Source organism: Talpa occidentalis, unplaced genomic scaffold (genome assembly GCF_014898055.3).
Source record: "Talpa occidentalis isolate TD23 unplaced genomic scaffold, MPIMG_talOcc4v2.1 talOcc4.17, whole genome shotgun sequence".
NCBI classification, from domain to species: Eukaryota; Metazoa; Chordata; class Mammalia; order Eulipotyphla; family Talpidae; genus Talpa; species Talpa occidentalis.
In genome coordinates this window covers 12,959,195-12,983,785 of record NW_023601754.1, presented here as the reverse complement: position 1 = coordinate 12,983,785, position 24,591 = coordinate 12,959,195, and the positions used below count along the sequence as shown (strand labels likewise).

General features: G+C 46.1%; 1 protein-coding gene across 2 annotated transcripts; it reads left to right on the top strand.

Moving 5' to 3' along the window:
- The first annotated feature begins 373 nt into the window (after positions 1–373).
- TMEM231 (transmembrane protein 231) lies at positions 374–21,738 on the top strand. Of its 2 annotated transcripts, none has more exons than XM_054697003.1 (7): positions 374–899; positions 4,377–4,546; positions 12,851–12,979; positions 13,277–13,420; positions 16,666–16,747; positions 18,933–19,038; positions 19,351–21,731. In XM_054697003.1, the coding sequence occupies exons 1-7, from the start codon at positions 893–895 to the stop codon at positions 19,529–19,531; spliced, it is 819 nt and encodes a 272-aa protein (XP_054552978.1). In that variant the 5' UTR covers positions 374–892; the 3' UTR covers positions 19,532–21,731. The 2 variants fall into 2 exon arrangements, with proteins under 2 accessions (XP_054552978.1, XP_037372064.1); XM_037516167.2 differs by lacking the exon at positions 374–899 and adding an exon at positions 4,142–4,284 and having other exon boundaries at positions 19,351–21,738.
- Positions 21,739–24,591: the final 2,853 nt, after the last annotated feature.

Here is a 24,591-nt window from a genome sequence, read left to right as displayed (position 1 = left end):
GGGGGAACTGAGGTAAGAGGAAAAAGATTAATTATAACAAAGAAAAAAATCAAAATCAACAAGCAACTATAATAATGTAAGAAATATATAAAATATTTTTTTTTAAAAAAAAGATACTGATAACCACCTGGAAACTCATCATTGGGAAGAGCAATATAAGGTTGCCTTGGACCTAGAAATTGAATTTAAGTAAGTCCCATTTCCTTTATTCACAAATAAATGTTGAATCAACATTTAAGGAAAAGCATCAGAGATATGCACTTGAAGAGTGTAACATCACACTGATCACAAAGAGACCCCACACACCTTAGCTAGCATAGGAGTTAGAAGGGATTGTCAGACTCAGAGAATTCCCCTGGGAGTTGGTCATGAGATAGTCTTCTGTCAGTGTGGGGCTGCGTTCACAGCCTGGGCTCTGTGTATGTCACCTGCTTGAGCACATGCCTTGAGGTTCTCCAGTGATGTCATTGCTTTCTTCCTAGTAGAGTCATCAGAGCAGTGTATTCTGGATCAGATGTTTATAAGCTGGTGAACAGGTAACAAGACTATTCACTTAATTAGGCACGTGGATCCCTGCCACATGCTTCTGATTCTGATACATCTCAAAAGACTGTATATTTGAACACTGTCTTTAATCACTTCCTACCGTTGAAATTCCTGATTGATGCTTCATTCTAAAAGTATTCTTGTTATTTTAAGATTGTGTGTCAGCAACCAGAACAACTTCTTGTTTGTTTGTTTGCAATGAAGTAAAAAGTCCTTTGAATTTCATCCCTACAAATTATTGTTGCTTATAGGAGCACTGTTCTAGGTGTTGGGGAAGAGGAGTGAGTAGAACAGACAACAGCTCTGCTCTCATGGAGTTCGCAGTCTAGTGGAACGGGACAAAAATATGTCAGGTAATTATAGGTGCTGGGTAGAAAAATAAAAGAGGGTTGGGGACTAGAGAGTGATGGTGGGATAGGATGCTAGTTAGATAAAGTGTTTGGTGTATTTCAGAAACAGCTCCAGTGGCTGGATCTGAATAAACAAGGAGGAATGTGTTAGGAGATGAGATCAAAATATCTAGAACAAAACTGTGTTGAGCTTTGAATTCCATGTGAATAACCTTGGATTTTATTTATAATAACTCACTGGGGGGTTTTAAGCACAGATGTGACATGATCTGGCTTTACTATTTAATGATTAGGTTAGTTTCTGTGTAGACAGAAGAGAGGATGGAAGCAATGGAAACACTTGTCATTATTGTCATAATCCACACGAAAGATCATTTTGGCTTAAACCAAGATGGTATCTATGGAGGTGGTAGGAAGCAGTTGTATTCTGGATAGGTTTTGAAGGTAGAGCCAACAAAATTTGCTGAGAGATTGGATACAAGGTATGAGGGACAAGTCATCTCTCACTCATATGGGAAGTAATGGAACTGTCATTTGCTAAATTAGGGTGGATCTAGCTTGGTGGGTGAGAATCAAGTGTTTGGTCTTGGATATATCAGGTATGAGATGCCCAGGAGACACATTCAAATGAAGATGTAGAATGGGTGAATGAATCCATGATTCTCAAATTCAGGAGAGAACTGTTTAAAGCTCTTGAGGCATATGAGATCAGGAGTATGAGTGGAAAAAAATGAAAATACCTCTTTTGCGAATAGAACTAAGCACTGAGGAATGAAGATGGTTGTTCACCATCTGATAGTTATTAAACAAATGAAAGGAGACTGAAGAAGACCCTTTACACAGTTGGTTGCTTGAGAGCATGGTTAGCTGAAGAGGTGAGTCAGGAGAAATAGGGTAATGAATATATGCAATCACACATTAACAGACCTATAAAATTTGCAGAATAAATTTCAAATGTTGGAGAGATATGTGAATATAGATACTCAGAAATAGCTAGGAGAGTGGGGGAATAAAGCCTAGTGTGGCTTATCAAGAGAGACCTCACAGAGAATATGAATCTTGTGTTTCAGATAGAAAGGTACATTTTCCAGTGGGTAAGTAACTTCCATTTCCAGTTAGAAACAAAGGCTGAAGTTGGAAAAAGGCACTGGGAAGTCAGAGGTTTGGCAATATAGAACAATGCCGAGTTGAAAGATCCATTGAAAGCCTTGAAGCAAACTATTCTAAACTCATCCAAGAGACCCTGAATGGGAGCTGCTAGAAAGGAATAGAATATGATCAAAATCAGTGGTTTTAAAAGAAAAATTCTCTTTGTCCTTGGAGATAAATTATACAAAACATGAAGTAGAAACTGAGAAGTCAATTCTCAGTCATGAATGTAAACGTTAGTATTCATAATTATTAAATACATTTGTAAAGCTCACTGCACCTCAGGGGAGGCTGAAGCACTTCATACCCCTAAATTCTTAGTAGTCCCTTCCCTCTGTTTCAGCGCTAACTAAACTGACACTAGCCTACTATGTTTTCCCTTCTCCTGAAATAAGGAGATTTGGAAGCAAACACCTTGGAGCAGAGCCATCCTCAGGAGGCAAAGCTAGAGCCATTTATTCTAGAAGATCCTTTGTTAAATGATTGTTTAAATAAATGAAAGTAATCCACTTGAGGTGTTGGTACAATATGTCAGAATCTTAACTCAGATTTAAGCCTAACAATTGCTATATTTAAGAGCTGTGGGCCACCTTCCTCACCCAAATTCCCCCAGCCCCTCCCCCCAAATAAAAGCTTTAAAACAAGAATGAGTGATATGGGACTGGATATGTGCAAAGCATATTATGACAGATGACACTGTCATCTTGGGCTGTGGTAATGACTCTGGGAGGATTTTCCCAAATAGGCAGGTCTCGATCTCTCGCTGCATGAATAGCATCTCAGCCGTTCTCTATCTGAAAGTCACTAAGAGTTTGTCAACTATGAACCAGAGACACTCTACGGGGGTTGGGGGGTGGGGAAAGGAGGGCTTGGGGTCAAAATAAGGGGGTTGTAATTGTATGGGGAATATAAAAAATAAAATTTAAATTAAAAAAATAAAAGTCACTGAGAGTTTGTCTTCCAAATAATGGCAAAAACTACTGAACTCCACTCAGCATGAACCTCACACCCTCTCTTGGCACTGCAATGAGATCCTTCCTTGAGTTCTGCTGAATAATTTGCCACCTGTGCTGGATAGATGGATCCTTTTGCCTATGTTCGAAATAGGGGTTTGGGGTCGGGAAGGGTTAACTTTCAACTAAGTGATAAGCCAATGTCTTCTTTCTTTGGAGGGTACCATGGCCTCTCCTAAAAGCCAAAGTAAAGCTTGTACTCAATAGGAGGTTGCAAAGTGCGGCAGAGAGGTTTTCTCCACCTGGTAAAGGACAGAATGATTTTTGTCCTGTTTCCATGCCTGTCCTGTTATAGAGTAATAGAAGCACCAGAAAGTTTGGAGACAAAACAGGGTTTGGTCTTGGTCCAGCACCGGGTCTGCAGCCACATTTATGACACACGTTTTCCTGCAGTGGAGGTGTGCTGTGACTGGACTGTAAACATGAACCCCATTGGGAAGTTAACCTATAACACACGGGAAGGTATATACTTTAAGAAGATTTTTGTGAGAATTTTATTTTATTTTAATTTTTTAAACAGATTTATTTTTGCATACAAGAGCTGGGGTACAGGCCAGAGATGCGGTGGGGCAGGGGTGAGAAGATTCACCAGAGACAGAGTGGGGAACAGAACAGGCAGAACGACTGAAACACACTGCTGAGGGGAGCAGCGGGTGAGACAGGAGAGGTCTGCCGCCCCATATGGGTAGCCCCCTGGCCGGGGCTCGAACTTGTGCTGCTGTAGCTGTTGATTGCTTCACAGTGCAGTGCTTCACCCCTTGCGCCACCAGGGAGGCCCGGAGAATTTCATTTTTACATAAATAGTCGGCAATAGCTACGCCTTCGGGGCAGGGAAGCACCCCAAACCCACCCAGACTTTGGGAAAAAAACGCGCGTAACGCGTAACGCGAGGCCCACAGCCCCCCAGCAGGCGCAGCCCCGCGCGCCCCGCCCCTACCGAAGTCCCGCATCCGGGTTATTGGTCCCCTTCCCGCGCCGTCGGTTGCCAGGGAGACCAAGGCTATGGCAACCAGAAGAAGCCAAACTTGGTCACCCGCCTCCAACCGCGGCGCGGCACCGGCCGCACGGCGGGCTCCGGGCGCGGCTCATGGCGCTCTACGAGCTCTACTCCCACCCGGCCGAGCGCGGCTACCGCGCGGGGCTCTGCTCCAAGGCCGCGCTGTTCCTGCTGCTGGCCGCCGCGCTCACCTACATCCCGCCGCTGCTCGTGGCCTTCCGGAGCCACGGTGAGCCCGCGCCCCGCCGGCCCGCGACGGCCCCCGCGGCCCGCGCCGCCCGCGCCCGCGCCCCTGACCTCCCCCTGCGCTCTTCACCCCAGGGTTCTGGCTGAAGCGGAGCAGCTACGAGGAGCAGCCGACCGTGCGCTTCCAGCACCAGGTGCTGCTGGTGGCCCTGCTGGCACCCGAGGACCGCGGCTACCTGGCCTGGAGCACGTTCCCCGCTTTCAACCGGCTGCAGGGGCGTCGCCTGCGCATCCCTCTCATTTCGGTGCGTGCTTCCCGCCGCGGCCAGGCAGGTGGGACGGGAGGGAGAGGCGAGCGGCCAGGCCCCGGGGAGCCCAGCTTGGGTCTGGAGGGGACGTGGAGTCCTTTACGCGGGCTGCTGGGCTAGGGCGCACGCTTCATTGACTGGGGAGTGAGTCGCTCGTGGCATTGGACTTCTCCAAGCTGCCCACAGCTCCAAGAAAGTCAGCCACTGGCAGCATAGGAACTCTGGAAGAGTCCAGAAGGATGGGGGCAGGCTGTCTCTGGGGCGGGTCATGGCAGCGGGCCTGGCTTGATGAAGGCCCAGTGTCGCTGCAGGAGTGCTTCGCAACGCCTTAGGGCAGGTATTTTTTACAGAGTTGATCTGCGAAAAGCATGGCGCTAATGGGTTAATCGCCCTCCAGAAAGTGCTGTTAGCCCAGGCCCGCCTCCTTGGACTAGCCTCAGCAGAGGATGCGCCATCCTGCTGCTGTCCAGGGTGCAAATGAAGCATTCTGCTGACTGTAATTGAATATTTATAGGTCTCGGATAAGGGAGTACTTCCTCTACAATCACCCCTGTTCACGCATTTTCTGAAAACTTTTCCCTTCAGAAGTGTGAACAATCTGCTTTTCCTTCTTTCAGAGTTGCATCTCAGGAGGTATCTCTGAGATGACTGGCCAACAAGACAAAGTTGTACGGCAGAAAAAAATTTCAGACTTTTCCCTAACAACTAAGTAAAATGAAAAAGTATTAATCTGATTGGTTGATGAATAACTTTAAACAAAATATAGTTCAGATTTATTTTCTCTGATTACTTAAAAATTGTAAATATATATTTTTTAATGATTTATTTATTTATACAAGCACTGGGGTACAGGCCAGTGGCATGGGAGGGTGAGAGAATTCACCAGAGACAGAGCAGGGAGAAGAACAGGCAGAAGGACCAAAATGCACTGCTGAGGGGAGCAGCTGGGGAGGCAGGAGAGGTCTGCTGGGCCATGTGGGAATCTCCCTGGCCGGCCAGGAATCGAACCAGCACTGCAGAGGCTGCGGACAGCTTCACAGCGCTGCACTCAACCTGCTGCACCACCAGGGAGGCCCAAATTTTAAATATTTTAAAAAATACTTATTTTGTAGGCGAACTGGTGTATAGGCCAACTGGGGTGAGAGGATTCACCAGAGACTGGGGAGAAGAACAGGCAGATCTACTGAAATACACTGCTGGAGGAACAGAGACTGGGGAGGTCTGCTGTGACATGTGGGTCAGCTCCCTGACAGGGGATCAGCTCCCTGGCAGGGGATCAGCTCCCTGGCAGGGGATCAGCTCCCTGGCAGGGGATCGAACTTATGCTGCAGTGATTGGTTAGCTAGAGAGCTAAATAGTGTTGTGTCTTTAATCCTTGTGCCACCAGGGGGCCCCCCAAAATGAGTCTTTCACTTTGTTGGAGGGATAGGGAGTGTGTAAGGGGTGGGGGATTTTTGGAAGGTGTTAGGGAGAAGAACCCTACATCTTTATCTTTCCTTATGGGAAGCCAGTTTGGGAGTGAGAATGCCTGAAACTAAGAAATTAAGAAGTGCCAATTCAGACATTTAGATACATGGAGATAACATTTTTATTTTTATTTTTTTTAAAGATTTATTTATTTATTTATACAAGAACCAGGGTATAGGCCAGATGTGCTGGAGGGTGAAAGGTTTCACCAGAGACAGAGCAGGGAACAGAACAGGCAGACTGGCGAAGTACACTGTTGAGGGGAATAGCAGGCGAGACAGGAAAGGTCTGCCACGCCATGTGGGACCCTCACTGGCTGGCAAGTATCGAACCGGTGCTGCAGAGGCTATGGACAGCTTCACCATGCAGCGTTCAGCCGCCTGCACCACCAGGGGAGGCCCAACATTTTTAAATAATCAGATGTGAGATGAAAATATTTGTACTGGGAATGGAAGTCTGTTTTTCTAATACTTTAATTGAACACTTTGCTCTTTAAATGCTCAGGCCTTTTGAATTGAATTTTAAAATAAAATTGGAGGAGAAAACTTTGTTTCTACACCTCCTCACTGATCCTGACATCTGCACGAGTTTATTCTTACTTGAGATTATAATGCCTGTGGGGAAGAGGGTGATTACATAAGAGGCGAGTGTCCAGGTTACCTGGTGCACTTGCTTTCCACTGTACTAAATTTCATTCTTTCGACTTTTCACTTGTTCATCTGCCAAGCTGGTTGACTCCCCAGTTAGCCTGCTCGTTAGTCTCTTATCTCTATAACCAGAAGCTCCTCCCTTGGGAGCCCTGCCTATCTTCTCCCTGCTTCTGGTATGTGTAGATTCCAATTGTGTGTTCATTCTGGGCCTGTGTGTATAATTTATAGCTTTGTCACCTACTGTCCTTCTCAGCAATTGATTTTCTTCTTGACTGATCTCTTGGTTTGGGCATGCTTTGAAATCATGAGATACAAAAAAATCAAAAATCAAAACTTCCAAAAGTGGAAGTTCAGAACTCAACAAGCCAAAAGGTAAACTGAAGTTAGGAATAAACTTAACAGGAAATAGGCAAAAACTATATGAATAAAGCTTTAAAAGAGATAAGAAAAAAATTATGTTATGTCATTTTCTTGGACAGGAAGGTTCACCATCATAAAGATGTGTTCTTCCTAAGTTAATTTGTAATCTACTCAACTGTTTATTTTAAAAGGGTGAATTTTGTGATATTTCTTAAAAAAGCGAGGTGGTGATACCCTGGTGATAGGTTTGTAAGCCGTATTAATTTATGATTTACTATGCCTCAGGCATATGCTAAGCATATTTATCATTAGATAATACATTTAAAATCCTGACATACCTACTTGGCCTGTAATAATCACTTAGTGTTAGGTATTCACTTTTTTTTTTTTTTTAAAGATTTATTTATTTATTTATACAAGCACTGGGTATAGTCAGAAGCACAGGAGGGTGAGAGAATTCACCAGAGCCAGAGCAGGGAACAGAACAGGCAGACTGACGAAATACACTGCTGAGGAGAGCAGTGGGCATGGCAGGAGAGGTCTGCACGCCATGTGGGACCCTCGCTGGGGGCCGGGGATCAAACCGACGCTTCAGAGGTTGCGGGCAGCTTTGCAGCCCAGCACTCAACCGCTGCGTCATCAGGAGAGGCCCAGGTATTCACTTTTTCACAGATCTCTCTCATCTTCACAGTGACCTTAGGAGGTAGGAATTAACAGATTTCTTCATTCCACAGAGGAAGAAACAGACTCAGAGAAGTGACTTCATTTGCTCTAGGTCACAAGTAAACAGTCAGGACTACAGCTCAAGGATTTCTAATTCCTCATAACCTTCATTGCAGCAAAATTTTTTCCAACTGTGTACATGAAGCTAGACCCATTACATCCTATCTGAGCAATTGCCCAGGAAATCAAGGAAGCAGCGGTTTTCGGACAAGATTTGAGCAACTGCTGGGAGGTGGTTTGTGGTTGCTAATTTGAGAAAATGTGCCAGAAGTCAGGTGTGGCCTTGCTTTTGCTTTGGTCGGCTCACCTTGGAAAACATCTTTAAAGTCCCTGTGTTTTTAATGCTTTAAAACTGGAGTTTCTTGTTTCCAATGAAGTAAAAAGCCAGTACAGATTGACCTTTACCTCCCAAGAGCCAGACTTGACTCTAAGGCATCTGTGAACCCAGAGAATGTGGAGGCTGAAGGCCAGAGGAGGACCCAGCAAGTGAAATGGAGAGCACCGTGTGTCTGAGACAATTGGGTTTTGTCACCTCTCTGAAATCAGAATGTGTCTTGGTGCCTGTGTTATCTTATACCCATTGACCAGGAGAAAGGCTTGACATAGTCCTCATTGCCTACCTGTACGCAAACATCACAAGTGCTAGCACCCAAACTTGCAGAAGGGAGAGCAGCTACTTGAAAGAAAACCCCAGAAACAGGAGGAAAAGATTCTTGTTCTTGTTGTTTTTTCAGCTTTATTGAAGAGTAATTGACAGGTAAAACAGGAAAGCGAGTAAAACATTGTAATGCCTCAGAACCAAATGAAGAACAGGTAAGGGATGGTTCAAGAAGCCTTTAAAAATAGGCTAGCTCTACATAATTTTAAGCCTGTTTAAGATCCCAAATCAGTGGATTTTCCTTTTATGAATTTATGTAATGCTTCACCGCCAAGTTACTTGATGGCACAAAGGACAGATATGCTTAGAAGAGTATAAGTATCATCGAGTTGAAAAGTGATTCAAAAAAATCATCATGTAAAGTTTTCAGATTCACTGGATCAGTTTGTTTTGCTTAATTCTGTGTGTGTGTGCAAAAATGTGCCTAAACCTAAAAGTTCTTACAGTTGAGTATAAAATACTCTAAGTGACTAGGATGTGTTGTATCATAATTTAACTGAAAGTAGTTTTCCTTTCTTTGTGGTATGTAAAATTATGGTACATTTTTTAAAATTACAATTTGATTAAAGTAACATTGGGGGGCCTCCCTGGTGGTGCAGAGGGTTAAGGCACAGCAGCTCTATGAGGCTGTCCATAGCCACTGCAGCACGAGTTCTATCCCCAGCCAGGCAGGTGACCCACATGGCGCCACACATCTCTCCTGACTCACCTGCTGCTCCCCTCAGCAGTGTATTTCAGTCAATCCACCTGTTTTGGTCTCCACTCTGTCTCTGGTGGATCCTCTCAACCCCCCACACCTCTGTCCTGTACCGTAGTTCTTGTATGCATAAATAAAATAAATCTTTAAAAAATTAAAGTAACATTGGTTTACAATATTATATAAGTTTCAGGTGTACAGCTTTGTAATTCAGTATCTTCATACACTACCTCATGATCACCACCAAGAGTCTAATTTCCATTCATCACTATACCATTGACCCTTACTTTACCCAACCCTCAGACCCCTTCCATCTGGTAGCTGCCAGTCTGTTTTCTGGGTCTAAGCATTTTATCTGTTTCTTTATAATGCACATATGAATGAAATCATGTGGTATTTGTTTTCTCACTCTAACTTCACTTAGCTTGATTTGAACTCAGTGGACGTAGATCATAGATTTCAGCAGTGGTCCAGCTGCTGAAGTGTGGCCACCTTGGAGCACAAAGGAGTGAAGTCACCTGGGGACAGGTCATCATTGGAGGGGCACCGTTTACCTGGGCACCGACCCTCTTGCCTCTTCCTTGGCCCTCTGTCTCCTGCCACCACTTCACCCACTGTGCTCAGCTGCCCTGGTCTCTCTCACTGTGTCAGCCACTTGCCCACTGCCTCAGAGCATGTCCTGACCACTCTTCCCAGGACATTAGCCTGCCTTATCAGTCACTTCCTTCAGCTCTCTGGCGATCAGGCCTTCCTGAAAATTCTCTGTAAGCATTTCTGTTAAATTCTGCCCTCATCATTCTCTAATTTTAGCCAGCTTCACTTTTCTTTGCGGCACTTACCACCCCTGGATATTGATACACATATATTTGTGTATGATTTACTTTCTGCCTCCTTGCTGGGAATGTAAGCTCCATTAGGGTGAGGACTTTGTTTTGTTTGCCTTTATATTCCCAATACTTCAAATAGTGCCTGGCACATAGAACCCTCAAATAACACTTGACAGATGCAGGAGAGTAAACATAATGATGGCACTCTGCCCTCTATGTCACCTCTGTGGTCTTGGAATTAAGGTATGCACACAAGCAGTCTACAAACTTTACACTCATGCCTTTGATGCTGACTTCTTGCAAAATGATTTGTCCTACCCAACGTCTTCTTAAGTTTTTTTTTTTTTTTTAGGTCTGGACATTTTAAAATACAATTTGGAAAAAGGATCAGATTTGAAGTCAAAGACATGGTTTTAAATCTTTTTTTTTTTTAAGATTTATTTATTTATGCATACAAGAGCTGGGGTACAGGCCAGAGATGCAGGGGGTGAGAGGATTCACCAGAGAGAGAGTGGGGAACAGAACAGGCAGACTGACTGAAATACACTGCTGAGGGGAGCAGGTGGTGAGACAGGAGAGGTCTGCGGTGCCATGTGGGTTTCTCTTTGGCCGGCCAGAGATCAAACTCCTGCTGCAGAAGCTGTGGATTGCTTCATAGTGCAGTGCTTATCCCCTTGTGCCACCAGGGAGGCCCCAAGGTGTTAAATCTTGTCTTTCCCATTACTAGTTGGATTCAGTTAATCCCTTACCCTCCCTGAGCCTCAATTTTCTTATCCATACAGTGGGGATGATGCTTGCTCTTCTAACCTTAGATATACTGTAAAGGTCAAATGAAATTTGGTCCCCTCCCTCCTGCACTATGATTGAGTCTGGATTCTTCTGGCATTTCCCTTCTGGCCACTGTCCTCTCTTGCAAGTTGAGATATTTGATCTTTGTCTTCCTGTCTAACCCTAAAGAAGGCATGAGAGTTAACCAACTTTGTCTTCCAAGTCTTCCCAGACACCAACTGAAGAAATTCCACAGCAAGACAAGGCAGCCTCTTTTTGCTCCTACTCCTAATAGCTAAGACACAATTGCCTTAGTAAGTTGATCGTCAGCACTGGTAACAGATACCCCTTTCTGTACCTGCAAAGCTGATGGGACAGGACAGAGAAAATAGTGTCCAGCAGAAGAGAGAGGGTAAGTTTCTCTACCACAAGGCCTAGGATAAGGACATTATTGTCTAGTAGGAAATAACTGATTGAAAGGTTCTGAAAACAGCTCTCCATCTCAGCCTTGTAACCCTGAGAAAGAACAAAGAATCTCTTCCTCCTACAACAACCTTGGTGGAAAACAAAATGAATCAGTAGATGGAGAATTCCCATGGCAATGTTGGGACACAAAATTAGAATCCTTCTGGGAATCTACAGTGGGAGAGGGTCCCTTGTCACAGCAAGATCCAGAATCCTGTCAAGGAATCACATCAGCAGTGATCACATCCCAGTGACTGTCCCTCCTGTTCATGCTACAGTCATCACAGGGCAAGATTATGGATGACAAGACTGGATGCTCGTGATTTTGTTTTTATAAAGATTTTAAAGTTTATGTATTTGGACTGTTAGAATGCCATTGTTTTTTAATGAGCTGTAATTTGTCTTTTTCCCACCTCAGAACTCTGTTTTTCCTACTTTAATGTCCATAATTTAGAAAGTTTCTGTGTCTTTTCAATGCTTTACCGATTTTACTTAGCTTCCATTTTCACTTTATTGATTGCTACTAAGAGATGCTGTGGGCTTTAAAGTCCTCACATTAATGCTGAGATGAGGTCCAATATCAAGAATCTGAAGCAATGATGTTTGTGGTGAAAGTAAAAATAGAACCTGGTGTTTTTCTGCTGAGTCTGTTTGGGGAATGCATGATTACTATTAGTTTCTTTTCTATTTAAAAGAATGAGCTTATGGATAAATAGAAGGTAATTTGGAAGTGCGTTATTTAAAATTTTCATGCAAACACAGGTATGTTCATTAAAAGGAAAAAAGAAAAAGGAAAGGTCAGGGACTAAACAAAGATCAAATAAGACAAATGAAAAAGAAAATGCCATCGGATGTTTATTATTGTTGCCACTTCTTCAAGTTCCCCGTTCAGTGGCCCTTGAATATTTGAGAAGCACAAGTATAAAGTTGGGGAGCCATACATATGGTTTCTCTCTCCCCACTATTTTTTTTAAGATTTATTTGTGCATCCAAGAACTGGGGTACAGGCCAGAGGTTGGGGCAGGGGGTGAGAGGATTCACCAGAAACAGTGGGGAGCAGAACAGGCAGATCGACTGAAATATACTGATGAGGGGAGCAGCGGGTGAGAGAAGAGAGGTCTGTTGTGCCATGTGGGTCACCTCCCTGGCTGGGGATCAGGGATTGGGGATCGAACGCTGCTGCGGTGGCTGTCAACAGCTTCATTGTGCTGAGACTTAACCCCTTGCGCCACCAGGGAGGCCTTCTCCCCACAATTGATACTTGTATATCTATTGCTTTTTCTTCTTTTTTTAAAGATTTACTTATTTATGCATATAAGAGCGGGGGTACAGGCCAGAGGTGTGTGTGTGGGTGGTGGGGAGAGGATTCACCAGAGACGGAGTGGGGAACAGAACAGGCAGATTGACTGAAATACACTGCTGAGGGGAGCAGTGAGCTAGTCAGGAGAGGTCCGCTGCACCATGTGGGTAGCTCCCTGGCTGGGGATCAAACTCTTGCTGCAGTGGCTGTGGACAGCTTCATAGGTTATGTCTTAACTCCTTGTGCCACCAGGGAGGCCCTTTTTCTTCTTTTTCTTTCCATGAGGGAGAGAACACTTGCGTGGTCATGGTGTGTGGGCAGCGGTGATAAGGACCCTTCAGAGCTTATTAAGCACCACGGTCCCTGGCCCTCTTTGGGTTTCCTAGACCAGAGAAGAAGACAAGAACCAGGATGGTAAAATGGACCTGTTACATTTTCACCTGGAGCTTCCCCTGCAGTCCAGAGAGCACGTGGTTGGTGTACAGCTCATCCTGACCTTCTCCTACCAGCTGCACGTGAGTTGCTTCCCCAGTGAAGCTTGGCTTCTCCTTCACCCTGATTTCTAGGAAGACATACACTTTGACAGCCTCTTTCCTGAGGTGCAGTTGGGGATGTCACTCGGGCAAAAGCAGTGTTCTTCTTCTGTGGGGTCCTGTTAAGTCAGCTGAGCTACTAATGGCTCAGCCTTCCGGGCAGAGTTCGCCCTGCATGACCGGATAGATCTGCAAAGGACCATTAGGCTTCGACCAGCTGAGGCTGAGAAGCCAGAACCCTTCAGATAGGAACAAAATCGGTCCCTCTAATGATTTCAGAGGATGTCGACGTTCGTGATGCAGACCATGGCGTTCCTGCAGTCTTCCTTTGCTGTCCCCGGCTCCCAGTTATATGTGAACGGAGACCTGCGGCTGCAGCAGAAGCAGCCCCTGAGCTACCGTGGCCTAGACGTCCGATACAACGTAAGGATGCTGCTTCTTGTCCCTCTGCTTTGTTTCTGTATGTTACTATTTATCGAGTTCTTTGAAGAGGGAGAAATGGAAAGTTGGAAATAGCATTTCTCTGTGGGTAGCCCAGAAGAGGAATTCTTACCATGAATTCTTTCAAAATATGGAGACTGATATAGCTGGAGTGACATCTAGCCTGGGGCAGGGGGGATCTTTATTTAAGAATCAAGTTGTTTGTTTTCAGATATGCACAAGGGTGTGCACACACACAATATGTGTGTGTGTGTGTGTGTGAATGTGTGTGAATATATATATATATATATATATATATTCCAAGTGATCTTTTTCAGTTCCTGTAAAATATTTCAGAATTAATACTAACCACTGATTACTGAGTGTAGGATATGTACAGCCCTGAATGGAGAGGTTGAGTATATCATCTTCAGTCATCTCTGCAACCTCAGGAGGTGCCTAGATTTGTCATTTCTCTACAGCTGTAGTCCTACTTCTTTTTTTTTTTTTTTGAATAAATGAACTGTATTTTATTTTTTTTTAAAGATTTATTTATTTATGCATACAAGAACTGGGGTACAAGCCAGAGGTGTGGGGGAGTGAGAGGATTCACCAGAGACAGAGTGGGGAACAGAACAGGCAGACTGACTGAAATACACTGCTGAGGGGAGCAGCAGGGGAGTCAGGAGAGGTCTGCTATGCCATGTGGGTTGCTCCCTGACCGGGGATTGAACTGTGTTGCAGTGGCTTCGGTTATCTTCATAGGTTTCGTCTTAACCCCTTGCACTGCCTGGGAGGCCCTACAGTCCTATTTCTGTCCCCTTGCTTCTTTCTGGATTTCCTGACTTTTGCTGTTCATACCCATGAGAAGACACTGCCTCAGGACCATTGCACCTGCCTTTCCCTCTGCCAAGTATCCCTGTACTTATTCGCTACTCCAGAGGGCCCCTGTTGAAACATCCCTGAGCACAGCCCCTCCTGACCCTCTTCTCTTAAATTCCCTTTTCTCTCCATCATCCCACGGACAAATTCACTTTTCTTACTTCCACCTGAAATATTAAAGGTATGATTTTGATTTATTTATTGACTGTCTGCCCCAGCAATAAAAGTGTTGGCATCTCTGCTCTGACCCCAGGGCCTAAAACAGTGCTCAGCACTTTGTAAGGACTCAGATGGATTTGATGAAAGAATAAACTCTTGTTTTACACATGAGGAAACTGGGGCTTACGGGGATTAATTTTCCCAAAGTCCCGCAGTTTGAAAGTAACAGGGCCACACATTGTCTGAGGCAAGAACTCAGATGTCTGATCACGACTACTAACCTTTCTTTTATTACAAGGGAGTCCATATGAACTGACCTGGGTTACTTATGAAAATGAACCAGGCATATTGTCAGTTCCTATAGGCTTAAGCAAGGACTGTTCCAGATACACTGGAATTATGGTCACCCTAGCTGTCAGCAACATAAATGAAAACAAGGAGATGGACCATAAGATATAAACTTAACATGACCCTTTTTCTTTGTGGATTTTTTTCTTTGTTTTTATTTTGGAGAGTCTTTGATGGGTTGGTTGGTTTTTTCAGTTTTATTGAGGTTTAATTGACAAAATTGTGAGCTACTCAAAGTGCACATTGTGATGATTTGTGTGTGGATTATGAAAGGTCCATCCCATCTAGTTGATTAACACCTCCATCACACCCATGTTCATCTTTTGTTCTGAGTGACTCCCAGCAGTTAAGGGATTGCCAAGACCCATTTTGATGTATTTTCTTATTTGCATGACTTACAGCAGTCACTCAGCTAGTTTACGGATTTTTTTTTTAAGATTTACTTTATTTATACAAGAGCTAGGGTACCGGCCAGAGGGGTGGGAGGGTGGGAGAATTCACCACAGACAGAATAGGGAGCAGAACAGGCAGAAGGACCGAAAACACTGCTGAGGGGAGCAGCCGGCGAGACAGGAGAGGTCTGTCATGTGGGAATCTCCCTGGCCAGCCGGGAATCGAACCCACACTGCAGAGGCTGTGGACAGCTTCACAGCGCTGTGCTCAACCCACTGCGTCACCTGGGAGGCCCTAGTTTGAGGATAACTTTCAGAGGGACTTGCTCCATGTGTAGATGTAGATTCACTGTGTTGGTGGGAGGAGGTGAGTTCAGGAGGCTCCTATGTCACCATCTTGGAATGGAACCTCTTTTTCTCCCAAATCCTCAACATTCTTCGTCAGTCTTCACCTGGAAACCCATAGCGCTTTTTATTTGAAGGTTTCCAACAATAGGAATATAATGTTAGAGGACAAAAAGTAATTTTCAATGGATTATATTTGTACTTCATCCTATTTCCATCCCTACACTTAAAAGAGAGAAATTAGTGATCGTCTAAAGAAGAACAAGAAAAAGACAAAGGAGTTGAAAATGTGGTCTATTAAGAGAAGCTGAGGGGGCCTCCCTGGTGGCACAAGGACTTAAGCACTGCAGTATGAAGCATTCCGCAGCCTCTGCAGCCCCCGGGGCCAGGGAGAATCCCACATGGCCTAGCAGACCTCTCCTGTCTCGCCCGCTGCTCCCCTCAGCAGTGTATTTCAGTCCGTCTGCCTGTTCTGCTCCCCACTCTATCTCTGGTGAATCCTCTCACCCCCACTGTATATCTGGCCTGTACCCCAGCTCTTGTATGCATAAATAAATTAATCTTAAATTAAAAAAAAAGAGCCTGAGGGAATGAGTTCTCCCATCAAATTAGAGAAGGGTGTTTTATAAATAACTTAAAAACTGTAAAAGGTAGAGATTCACCTTTTTATTTTTTTAATTTTTTAAAATATTTTACTTGTTTTTGTGTAGAAAAAGTGGGGTGCAGGCCTGAGGGGTGGGGGGCAGGGGCAAGCAGAATCACCAGAGACAGAGTAGGTAGCAGAATAGGCGGATCTACTGAAATAAACTGCTGAGGGGAGCAGTGGGCAAAACAGGTGGTTCAGCTCCCTGGCAGGGATCAAACTCAGGTCTTCAGGGTGGGCCTTTGTGGTGGTAGCATTGAGATTTAACCCCTAGGCCACCAGGGAGACCCTCACCTTGTTTCTATTACTGAGAGTAAATGACTTAAGAGTAAGTGAAAGTCCATTCATCCTTGAAGGAAATATATTGATACTAGCCTAGGCCACCAAGAACAGGAGGGTGATCTCAGGTAGGTGGGCAAGAGGGTGCAAAAAGAAGAAGCTGTGGGGGTGCTTACACCACATGCCCTGCTGTACCCCAGGTGTCTGTAATCAATGGAACCAGCCCCTTTGCCTCTGACTACGACCTCACCCGCATCGTGGCTGCCTACCAGGAAAGGAACGGTGAGTTGTGAGGATCTTCCAGGTTAGTGGGGGCATAGAGAGTGTAGTGGAAGGCACAGCACGGGTTCTCTATGGATCTGGGCAGACAGGTAAAGGAGAGTTCTGGAGCCCTCAGTGGCTTTGTCAGGCTTTTAATGATCTTTCTACACCATTCACAGTGAGGCAACCAGGTGCAGGGTTGGCACCTGGGGGCCTGGGGGGCCGGGAGGCTGGCAGGCCTCCTAGCCCCTGGTGAATCTTCACACTCTCTGGGCTCGCTCTTACGTTCTCTGGTGGCCTCTTCTTCTCCAAGCAGTTCTCTGCCACACCGTCCTCTGCTGTCCCCTTGTATGCTCAGTCTCTCGGCTCAGGTGTGCCCACCTACGCGTGCCCACACCATACTCCAGGTATCCACAATCAGGCATGCGTACCCCAAGCCCATGCCTCCAAGCGCCTCCTGCACTCAAGGCCACAGGTGACAGCCACAGAGGCCTATGGTGCCAAAGCCTGAGCAATTTTCTTCAGAGAGAAACAGAATTGGGGACATTATTATGATGACAGTGCCAAAACCAGGGATTGCTCAGTGCTGGACGGTGAACAGACTTCATCAGGATTACTCCTTTTTTTTTTTTTTTTAAAGATTTATTATTTATTTATTTGTTTGTTTGTTTATACATGCAAGCACTGGGTACAGTCAGAAGTGCGGGAAGGTGAGAGAATTCAACAGAGCGGGGAGCAGAGCAGGCAGAAGGACCGAAGCACACTGCTGAGGGGAGCAGTGGGCGGCAGGAGAGGTCTGCGTGCCATGTGGGACCCTCCTTTGGTGGCCGGGGAGCAGCCGGGGATTGAACTGGTGCTGCAGGGGCTGCGGGCAGCTTCGCAACCCAGCGCTCAACCGCTTCGCCACCGGGGAGGCCCAGGATTACTCCTTTTTCTTCTGATCTAAACACCCATGTCCGCTCCCTAGGAACCACCAACAGGCCAGTAGGTTAGGGCCAATTCATTGCCTTATTTATTCCACCACTGGCTTAAGGCATCCATTTCATTTCATTTCATTATTTATTTATTTATTTATTTATTTATTTATTTATTTTAAAGATTTATTTATTTATTTATTTATTTATACAAGCATTGGGCACAGCCAGAAGCGTGGGATCGTGAGAGAATTCACCAGAACCAGAGCAGGGAACAGAACAGGCAGTTGGACCGAAATACACTGCTGAGGGGAGCAGCGGGGGAGACAGGAGAGGTCTGCACGCCATGTAGGACTCCCGCCTGGCGGCCAGGGATGGAACTGGCGCTGCAGAGGTTGCGGGCAGCTTCACAACCCAGCGTTCAACTGCTGCACCACCGGGGAGGCCCTCATTTCATTTTTTAAAGCCTAGTTGAGTTGCACCTTTTACCACCTCATGAAAGAAATCGAAACCAAATTACTACCCATAGTTGGTAGATGGGAGTCAGGAATGTGAGTGACTCGCTCCATGTTAGCAATCAGAGTGGGAAAATAGACGTACCCAGGGTTGTGGCTGGAAGGCAAGTGTGTCCATCCCTTACAAAGGCGAGGCTCTTCCGTCACCCCATGAGCTGGACTAAGCATCTTTGCTGCTGGTGGTCTGAGGTTTCTCTAAAGGCATCTGAAGTTCTACTTGGCAACCACATACCACACATAGACATTTAACAAGTGCAGAGTCTGCAATTCCAGTGTGTCTTCCTGATTTTATGTAATATACTGGCAGCGTTAGTCCAGAAATAAAAGAATTTTAAAACTAAACTGTAAAATCAACTGTATTTTTTTTCCTTTACCTGTTCTTTATTCCTTTCAGTCTTTGTGCAAATACACTTTATATCACAGTTAAGAGACACTTTAGGATCCAATTTATTTTTATTTGCTCTGTGATGTAAATATTTCCCCACTCTGCTACAAAGTTTTAATTGGTATTATTTTTAGTGGTAGCTTAATTGACCTTTGCTTAGCCATGCAGCACTTACAAAAGAGTACATAGACTATTTCCATATTTTAAACACAAGTATTTTAACAAATAATGTATGAGAAACTTTGTGATTCAATTTCTTTTTCCTTTTGAATTGTTTCTGTGGAATGAGTTCAAAGTTCAGAGTTAACCTGAGGGGCCAGTGAGTATTTTCATAGCTCTCAATATTTTATTGCCAAAAAGTATTCATGATTTAACTTCTTACTGTGTTGCAGTGACCACCATTCTGACTGACCCCAACCCCATCTGGCTGGTTGGAAGGGCAGCCGAAGCTCCATTTGTGATTAATGCTGTTATTCGATACCCTGTGGAAGTCATTTCATATCCTTTCTGTTAAAGAGCCAACAGCAGCTCAGCTTTGAAAAAGAAAAAAAGGACTCCTCAGTTGTCCCAAGAAGACATAGATGTGGAAAGCCTTAGATTGGAAATTGCAGGAAAAAGATACTCATTTCCTCTTCTTGGTTCTCTCTAAGCAATTCTTCTAGATCAGAATCATCCATATTTATGTCTCAATGATCTCTTATTATCCCTTTTTTCTTAAGGGTATTTGAAACATTTTGGCCATTTCCTGTCTAAACTTTGGTTCAACTTTTTCTTAGAAGATGTCTTCTGTAATTCCTTAACCAAGTGTACTTATCGACCAGGGTTCTGGGAAATGATAAAGTTTGCCTGGATCCAGTACATCAGTATCCTGCTTATCTTCCTCTGGCTGTTTGAAAGAATCAAAAGATTTGTGTTTCAAAATCAGGTGGTGACCACAATCCCTGTACCAGCAGCGCCCCGTGGACAACTGTATAAGGAGCACTATTCATGAAAAAGCCATTTCTGAAAGGCTTCAGCTGGACCTGGACCCTGGCTACCTCATTGCTGTCTTCTGAGAACTGCCATCTTAGGACATTTTGGAAAAGAGCCCACAGACATGTGGGTGGCTGTGCTTTTCCTATGAGAGACAAAGAACAAGTTTTTCTAATTTTTTCTCTACACAAATTCTGTATCTTCTAAGCATGTACCAAATCATCAGGGACCGGTTGGTGGAAAGGTCTGCGGGTTCCTGAAGGCTATAATTTGCTTTTTTTTCTTTTGCCTTAGACTTGAATTTCTGGAGAAAACTACAGCAGTCAGTTCCGACATCTTGGATAAGGTTCCTTTCTCTGGTCAAGCAAAGTCCTTTCCTCTCTTGAATTAAGAAGCATGCTTTATATTTCTTCCACCTAATGTGAAACCCTTTTGCGCTTTTCAGCGCTCTGTAGGATAGATAAACAGCTAGCACTTTCCACCCCTGGGCATTTAACTTTTCTAAACAGAACTTTGATTTCCAGAACGGAGAGGCCTTTGCCTGAAGAACTGGAGAGAGAGTGTGCTCACGAGCACATGCTTGTTTCGCTAGTGTAGTGGTTATCACGTTCGCCTCACAAGAGCGCGTGCACGCAGTACGTGAGGCTGGGCAACCTGAGGACACCAGGACCATCCACCTGCCCTCAGTCTAACAGACAGTCATCTGTCACCCGCTCCGCTGAACAGCCCTTTATCCCTGCCCGGCTGTGGCTGGCTCCTTGCCCTGCCTTTTGCCCTCTGTCTGTGCCCCTGGAATCGCGGGCTGAAGTCAGAGTGCTGTTTCATTCACAGTCCCCTCCGCAACAGTGGGGGGAGTGAGGCTTACAACAACAGGTTCTTTCTCTCTGGCCCTTGCCCAACAGCCTGGACACTTGCCACTCCTCCTCCTTGACAGCCCTTCCCCTTCCTGGAAAGGATGTGGGTGACAGAGGAGCTGTTGTTGGTATTGGCACCCATAGCCCGACAACCACAGGGTTGATCAGGAGTGCTCGCAGGAAGCCCAGCTACTGTATGTCCCCTGACTGAGGACAGGGCACCTATCAGCGGGCAGCTTTGGGGGGGACACAAAGGGAGCAGGGAAGAGGACACCACTCCGACCTGCCCACTCCAAGCTGGCCATTAGCAGAATGACCAGAATTCCACCAGATTACCCTTGAGGCTAGTATGTATCTGCAGGAGAAGAGACTTCTGGAAACAGGTCTATTGCATGAGGAAGACAGACCCTCCCTTCTTATCCTGAGCACATACCTTGGATTCGCTCTGTGATCTTAAGATGTCATTGAAACTGGAAGGACATGTCTGCTGTGATCCGTGCTTCGTGCCCACCCACAAACACATTCCTCAGCGTGCACCTCAGTTTACCTTGGACAATCAGTTCTTATTTCCAACTTTTTCTGGTTGAACAAAAGAGTTTTGGAATCCAAGCTATTTTGAAATATTTCGGCACAAACATTCCCCAACACTGGCCTATCGGCCTTTTCTTTTAACATTTAGAGCTGCTTATATGCCTAATCTTTTTTCCTGCGATTTAAATGAAAAACGGTTTCTGGTTTTAGTTACAAAAAAGTATGATGTATATAGACATCACATTTTGTTACATTATCTCCATGCAGAATTTGTGTAAAGAACCATGGTGTTTTGTAACTTTCTAATTAAAATGTTCAAAATGGAAGGTTCCATAAGGTTTTCTAGAGGGAAAGGGTTTAGCACCAGGAAGAATGGCAATGGCAGGGGTTGTATTCCGACTTACTCACCAGCAGGCTTGCTTTGCCAGGCTCTACCCGGAGACCGTGGAGCTTTTGTTAGCTCCTTGGCCAAAGTCCCTGGTCTAACCCCAAGTAAATGTGAGTTTGCAGTGGAATCCACATGGCATGTGGAAATCACAGGCTGGAAAATTACAACTGCGTCTGGTAAATATCAAATTATTTGCAGGTCAGATGTTGGTAACTGCTGAATCTGAACCTCACCGTATAGTTGCAGGAGAATAAAAAGGTAAGCTCTGTGTAAGAGTTGGTCAACAGAGCTGTAAACTATAGCTAAGGCAGGGTTTAAGACAAATACTCTTATTTGTCTTTGATATTTTGGCTGGGGTGGGGAGAATCCCTCATTTTGCTAGTTGATTATCCAGTCCTATTTGGGTCAGGTGAGACTGCTAAACCTGTACTTATCTTTCTCTTTTGTTTTTTTTTTTTTAAAGATTTATTTATTTATACAAGCACTGGGTACAGTCAGAAGGGCAGGAGGGTGAGAGAATTCACCGGAGCCAGAGTGGGGAACAGAACAGGTAGAAGGACCAAAGTACAGTGCTGAGGGGAGCAGCGGACACAGCAGGAGAGGCCTGCGTGCCATGTGGGACCCTTGCCAGAGGCCGGGGATCGAACCGGTGCTGCAGAGGCTGTGGACAGCTTCGGAGTAACCCAGCGCTCAACCACTGCGCCACCGGGGAGGCCCTTATCTTTCTCTTTACAAAGATGCCTCTTTGACTAGATGAATTCGAAATGCCTATTGGGGAGGTGTAAGTACAGAAGCTTAAAGAAAATCAGTTGTCTGTAAATCCACTACCCAAAAGTTCTCGTTGGCATTTTGGTACATATCTTTCTCATATCTTACTAATCTTTTTGTTGCTTTTTTTTTTCTATTGTAAACAACAGTTATATGAACCGTGTGCATAAATCTTTGTTGCTGGTTTATATCATTAAGAGAGGTCCTAGAAAGGAATTACTAATTTTAAAAAAGCCTATTTTTTAAAAAAGATTTATTTATTTATATAAGAACTGGGGTACAGGCCAGAGGCGTGGGAGGGTGAGAGGATTCACCAGAGACAGAGTGGGGAACAGAACAGGCAGAAGGACCGAAGTACACTGCTGAGGGGAGCAGCAGGTGAGACAGGAGAGGTCTGCCATGCCATGTGGGACTCTCCCTGGCCGTCCGGGAATCGAACCCACACTGAAGAGGCTGCAGACAGCTTCATGGCGCAGTGCTCAACCCTCCGCACCACCGGGGAGGCCCCTAACTATTCTCAAGGGTTTGTATTCATCCTGCCAAACCGCATTCTGTAAGAATGCACTAATTTATACTCCAGGCTGCAGGCCCTTCCTTCAGGTCCCACGACGGATTACAAAGATCAGAATTCTCTGTCTCTTTCCAGTGCCTGGACTCTGTTCTGGTTTTTTTGTAGGAGGAAAAATCTGCTCCATTTCTTGACACGTCGCACTCTGCATTTATCCCGACTGCCATCAAGCCTGCATCTCCGGAGGGGGCAGCCCGCTGCGGGCCATACCTGCGTCCAGGCGGCTCCTAGCTCGGTTTCCGCGCGGGATGCAGCGCGGTCGCTCGCATTAAGGTGGTTCGGGTCTACCCGGGGGCTTGAGAAGAGGTCTGGATTCCCTGTCAGTCGGCTGCCAGGATGCCACCGAAAGCGAGACGGGGCAAGATTAAGATTCGATTTCTTTCACAAGGGCCTTTTGTGCGCCCAGGAGCCTCCCCTCCGGGGATTGGAGAGAGCGACCTCTTTTTTGGTTACTCTGCGAGCGCCCTGTGACCCCCTCGGGCCAAGAGCGCGCCGCCCGCAGCCCTCTGGACCACCTGCGCCCCCCCAACCCGGGGCCCTCCGGGGCCCGCCCAGGGGCATCTGTCCCTCCCCCGAGGCGTGGCCCCTGGGCGCGGGGTGGGAGGTAGCTGGAGCCGGGGGCCAACCGGCTCCTTCCTTCGCTCACCCCCGCCCCGGCGCCCGCCCGCCGGCCCCCATCGCAGGCACGTCTGAAAGCGCCTCATTGTGCGCGCTGCGCTCTGGGCCCGCGGCGTGGAGCTGCGCGCAGGGAGCTCCCGGCTTCCCGGCTCTGGGGCGCAGGGCACGAGTTGTTCCTGTAGCCTCGAGACTATCCCCACTGCACCCTCCCCCCCCCAACATCTGATTCTTACCACCCCCTTTCTTTTCTCCCCGGGAATCCCAATCCTGTTTCCAGATTCCCTCTGCTGGGGCCCCAGGTGCCGCCAATACTTGGCTACCCCGTGACCCTCGTCCATTCCTTTTAAAGCCCCCTCCGGAGTGTGACTGATGCCTCCCCGATAGCCTGGAAACCCTGAGGAACAAATCATCCCCATGCGGACTCTCTCAGTGAAGAGGCAGCCAGCTGTGAAGGGGGGCTTGGAGGAGACCTCATCCAGGAGCCTGTTGAGCCTCAGGAGAGGCGCCTGCTTCCCGCTGCGCCAGGTAGGGCAGGGACGCCAGACTTTGGGGTAGGTTAGTACGTCCTCTCGCCAAGCGAGCTGCCCCTTCCCTGGACGGGCTGGGCAAAGTTGGGGTGGGGGCATTGATTTCGGGGTGGGGGGTTCTGAAGGTGGCGGTTCTGTGGGCATCGCTGCCTCAGGCGATGCTTTGAGTGTCTTCCTGTCGCTCCAGCTGGACAGGAGATCCCTGTTAGGAGATCCTTAGTTCCTGAAAGCTGAGTTTCAAAGGGTTATGGCTTCGGTCTAGAAGGTTCTCCAGGTGTGGTTTCCACTGAACTGTTGAGGAAAAGCAACTTGAGGAATAAATCTAGAACCAGATGCTGCTGAATTAGAATCTGGCTACCCCTCTTCTTGCTGCTGCATCTTGGGTAAGGAAAGAGACCTCTCCTGGCCTCAGCAAGGTGCCTGGCCAATGCCAACTGTCTTTTATCTTTCCCATAATGTCAGAGGCACGAGGATGGGAAAAAAGAGAGCTGAGAGCATCAGGGACTTGGCTGAATTGAAGCCAGTGTGAGTGAGCCAAGTGCGGGAGCTAATAGGAATAGCAGGCTCCTTGTTGGCTATGCTAAGGGTTCCATGGCCCCACTGACTTCTCTCCCACAGGTGTGGTAGGTATGTTAGACCCTCCTTTACAGAGCAGTCAACTGAAGCACAGAGAGGTTAGGCATGAACTACTCAAAGCACACACCTCTGGTTGTAGAGGCAGGATTTGAAATCAGTTTCGCTTCTCTGCCTTTAGTCACCATTTTGTTTTGTACACATGTTCTGCCCTGCCTGGGCTGACCATGTTTTGTTGCTAGACTGTTAGGG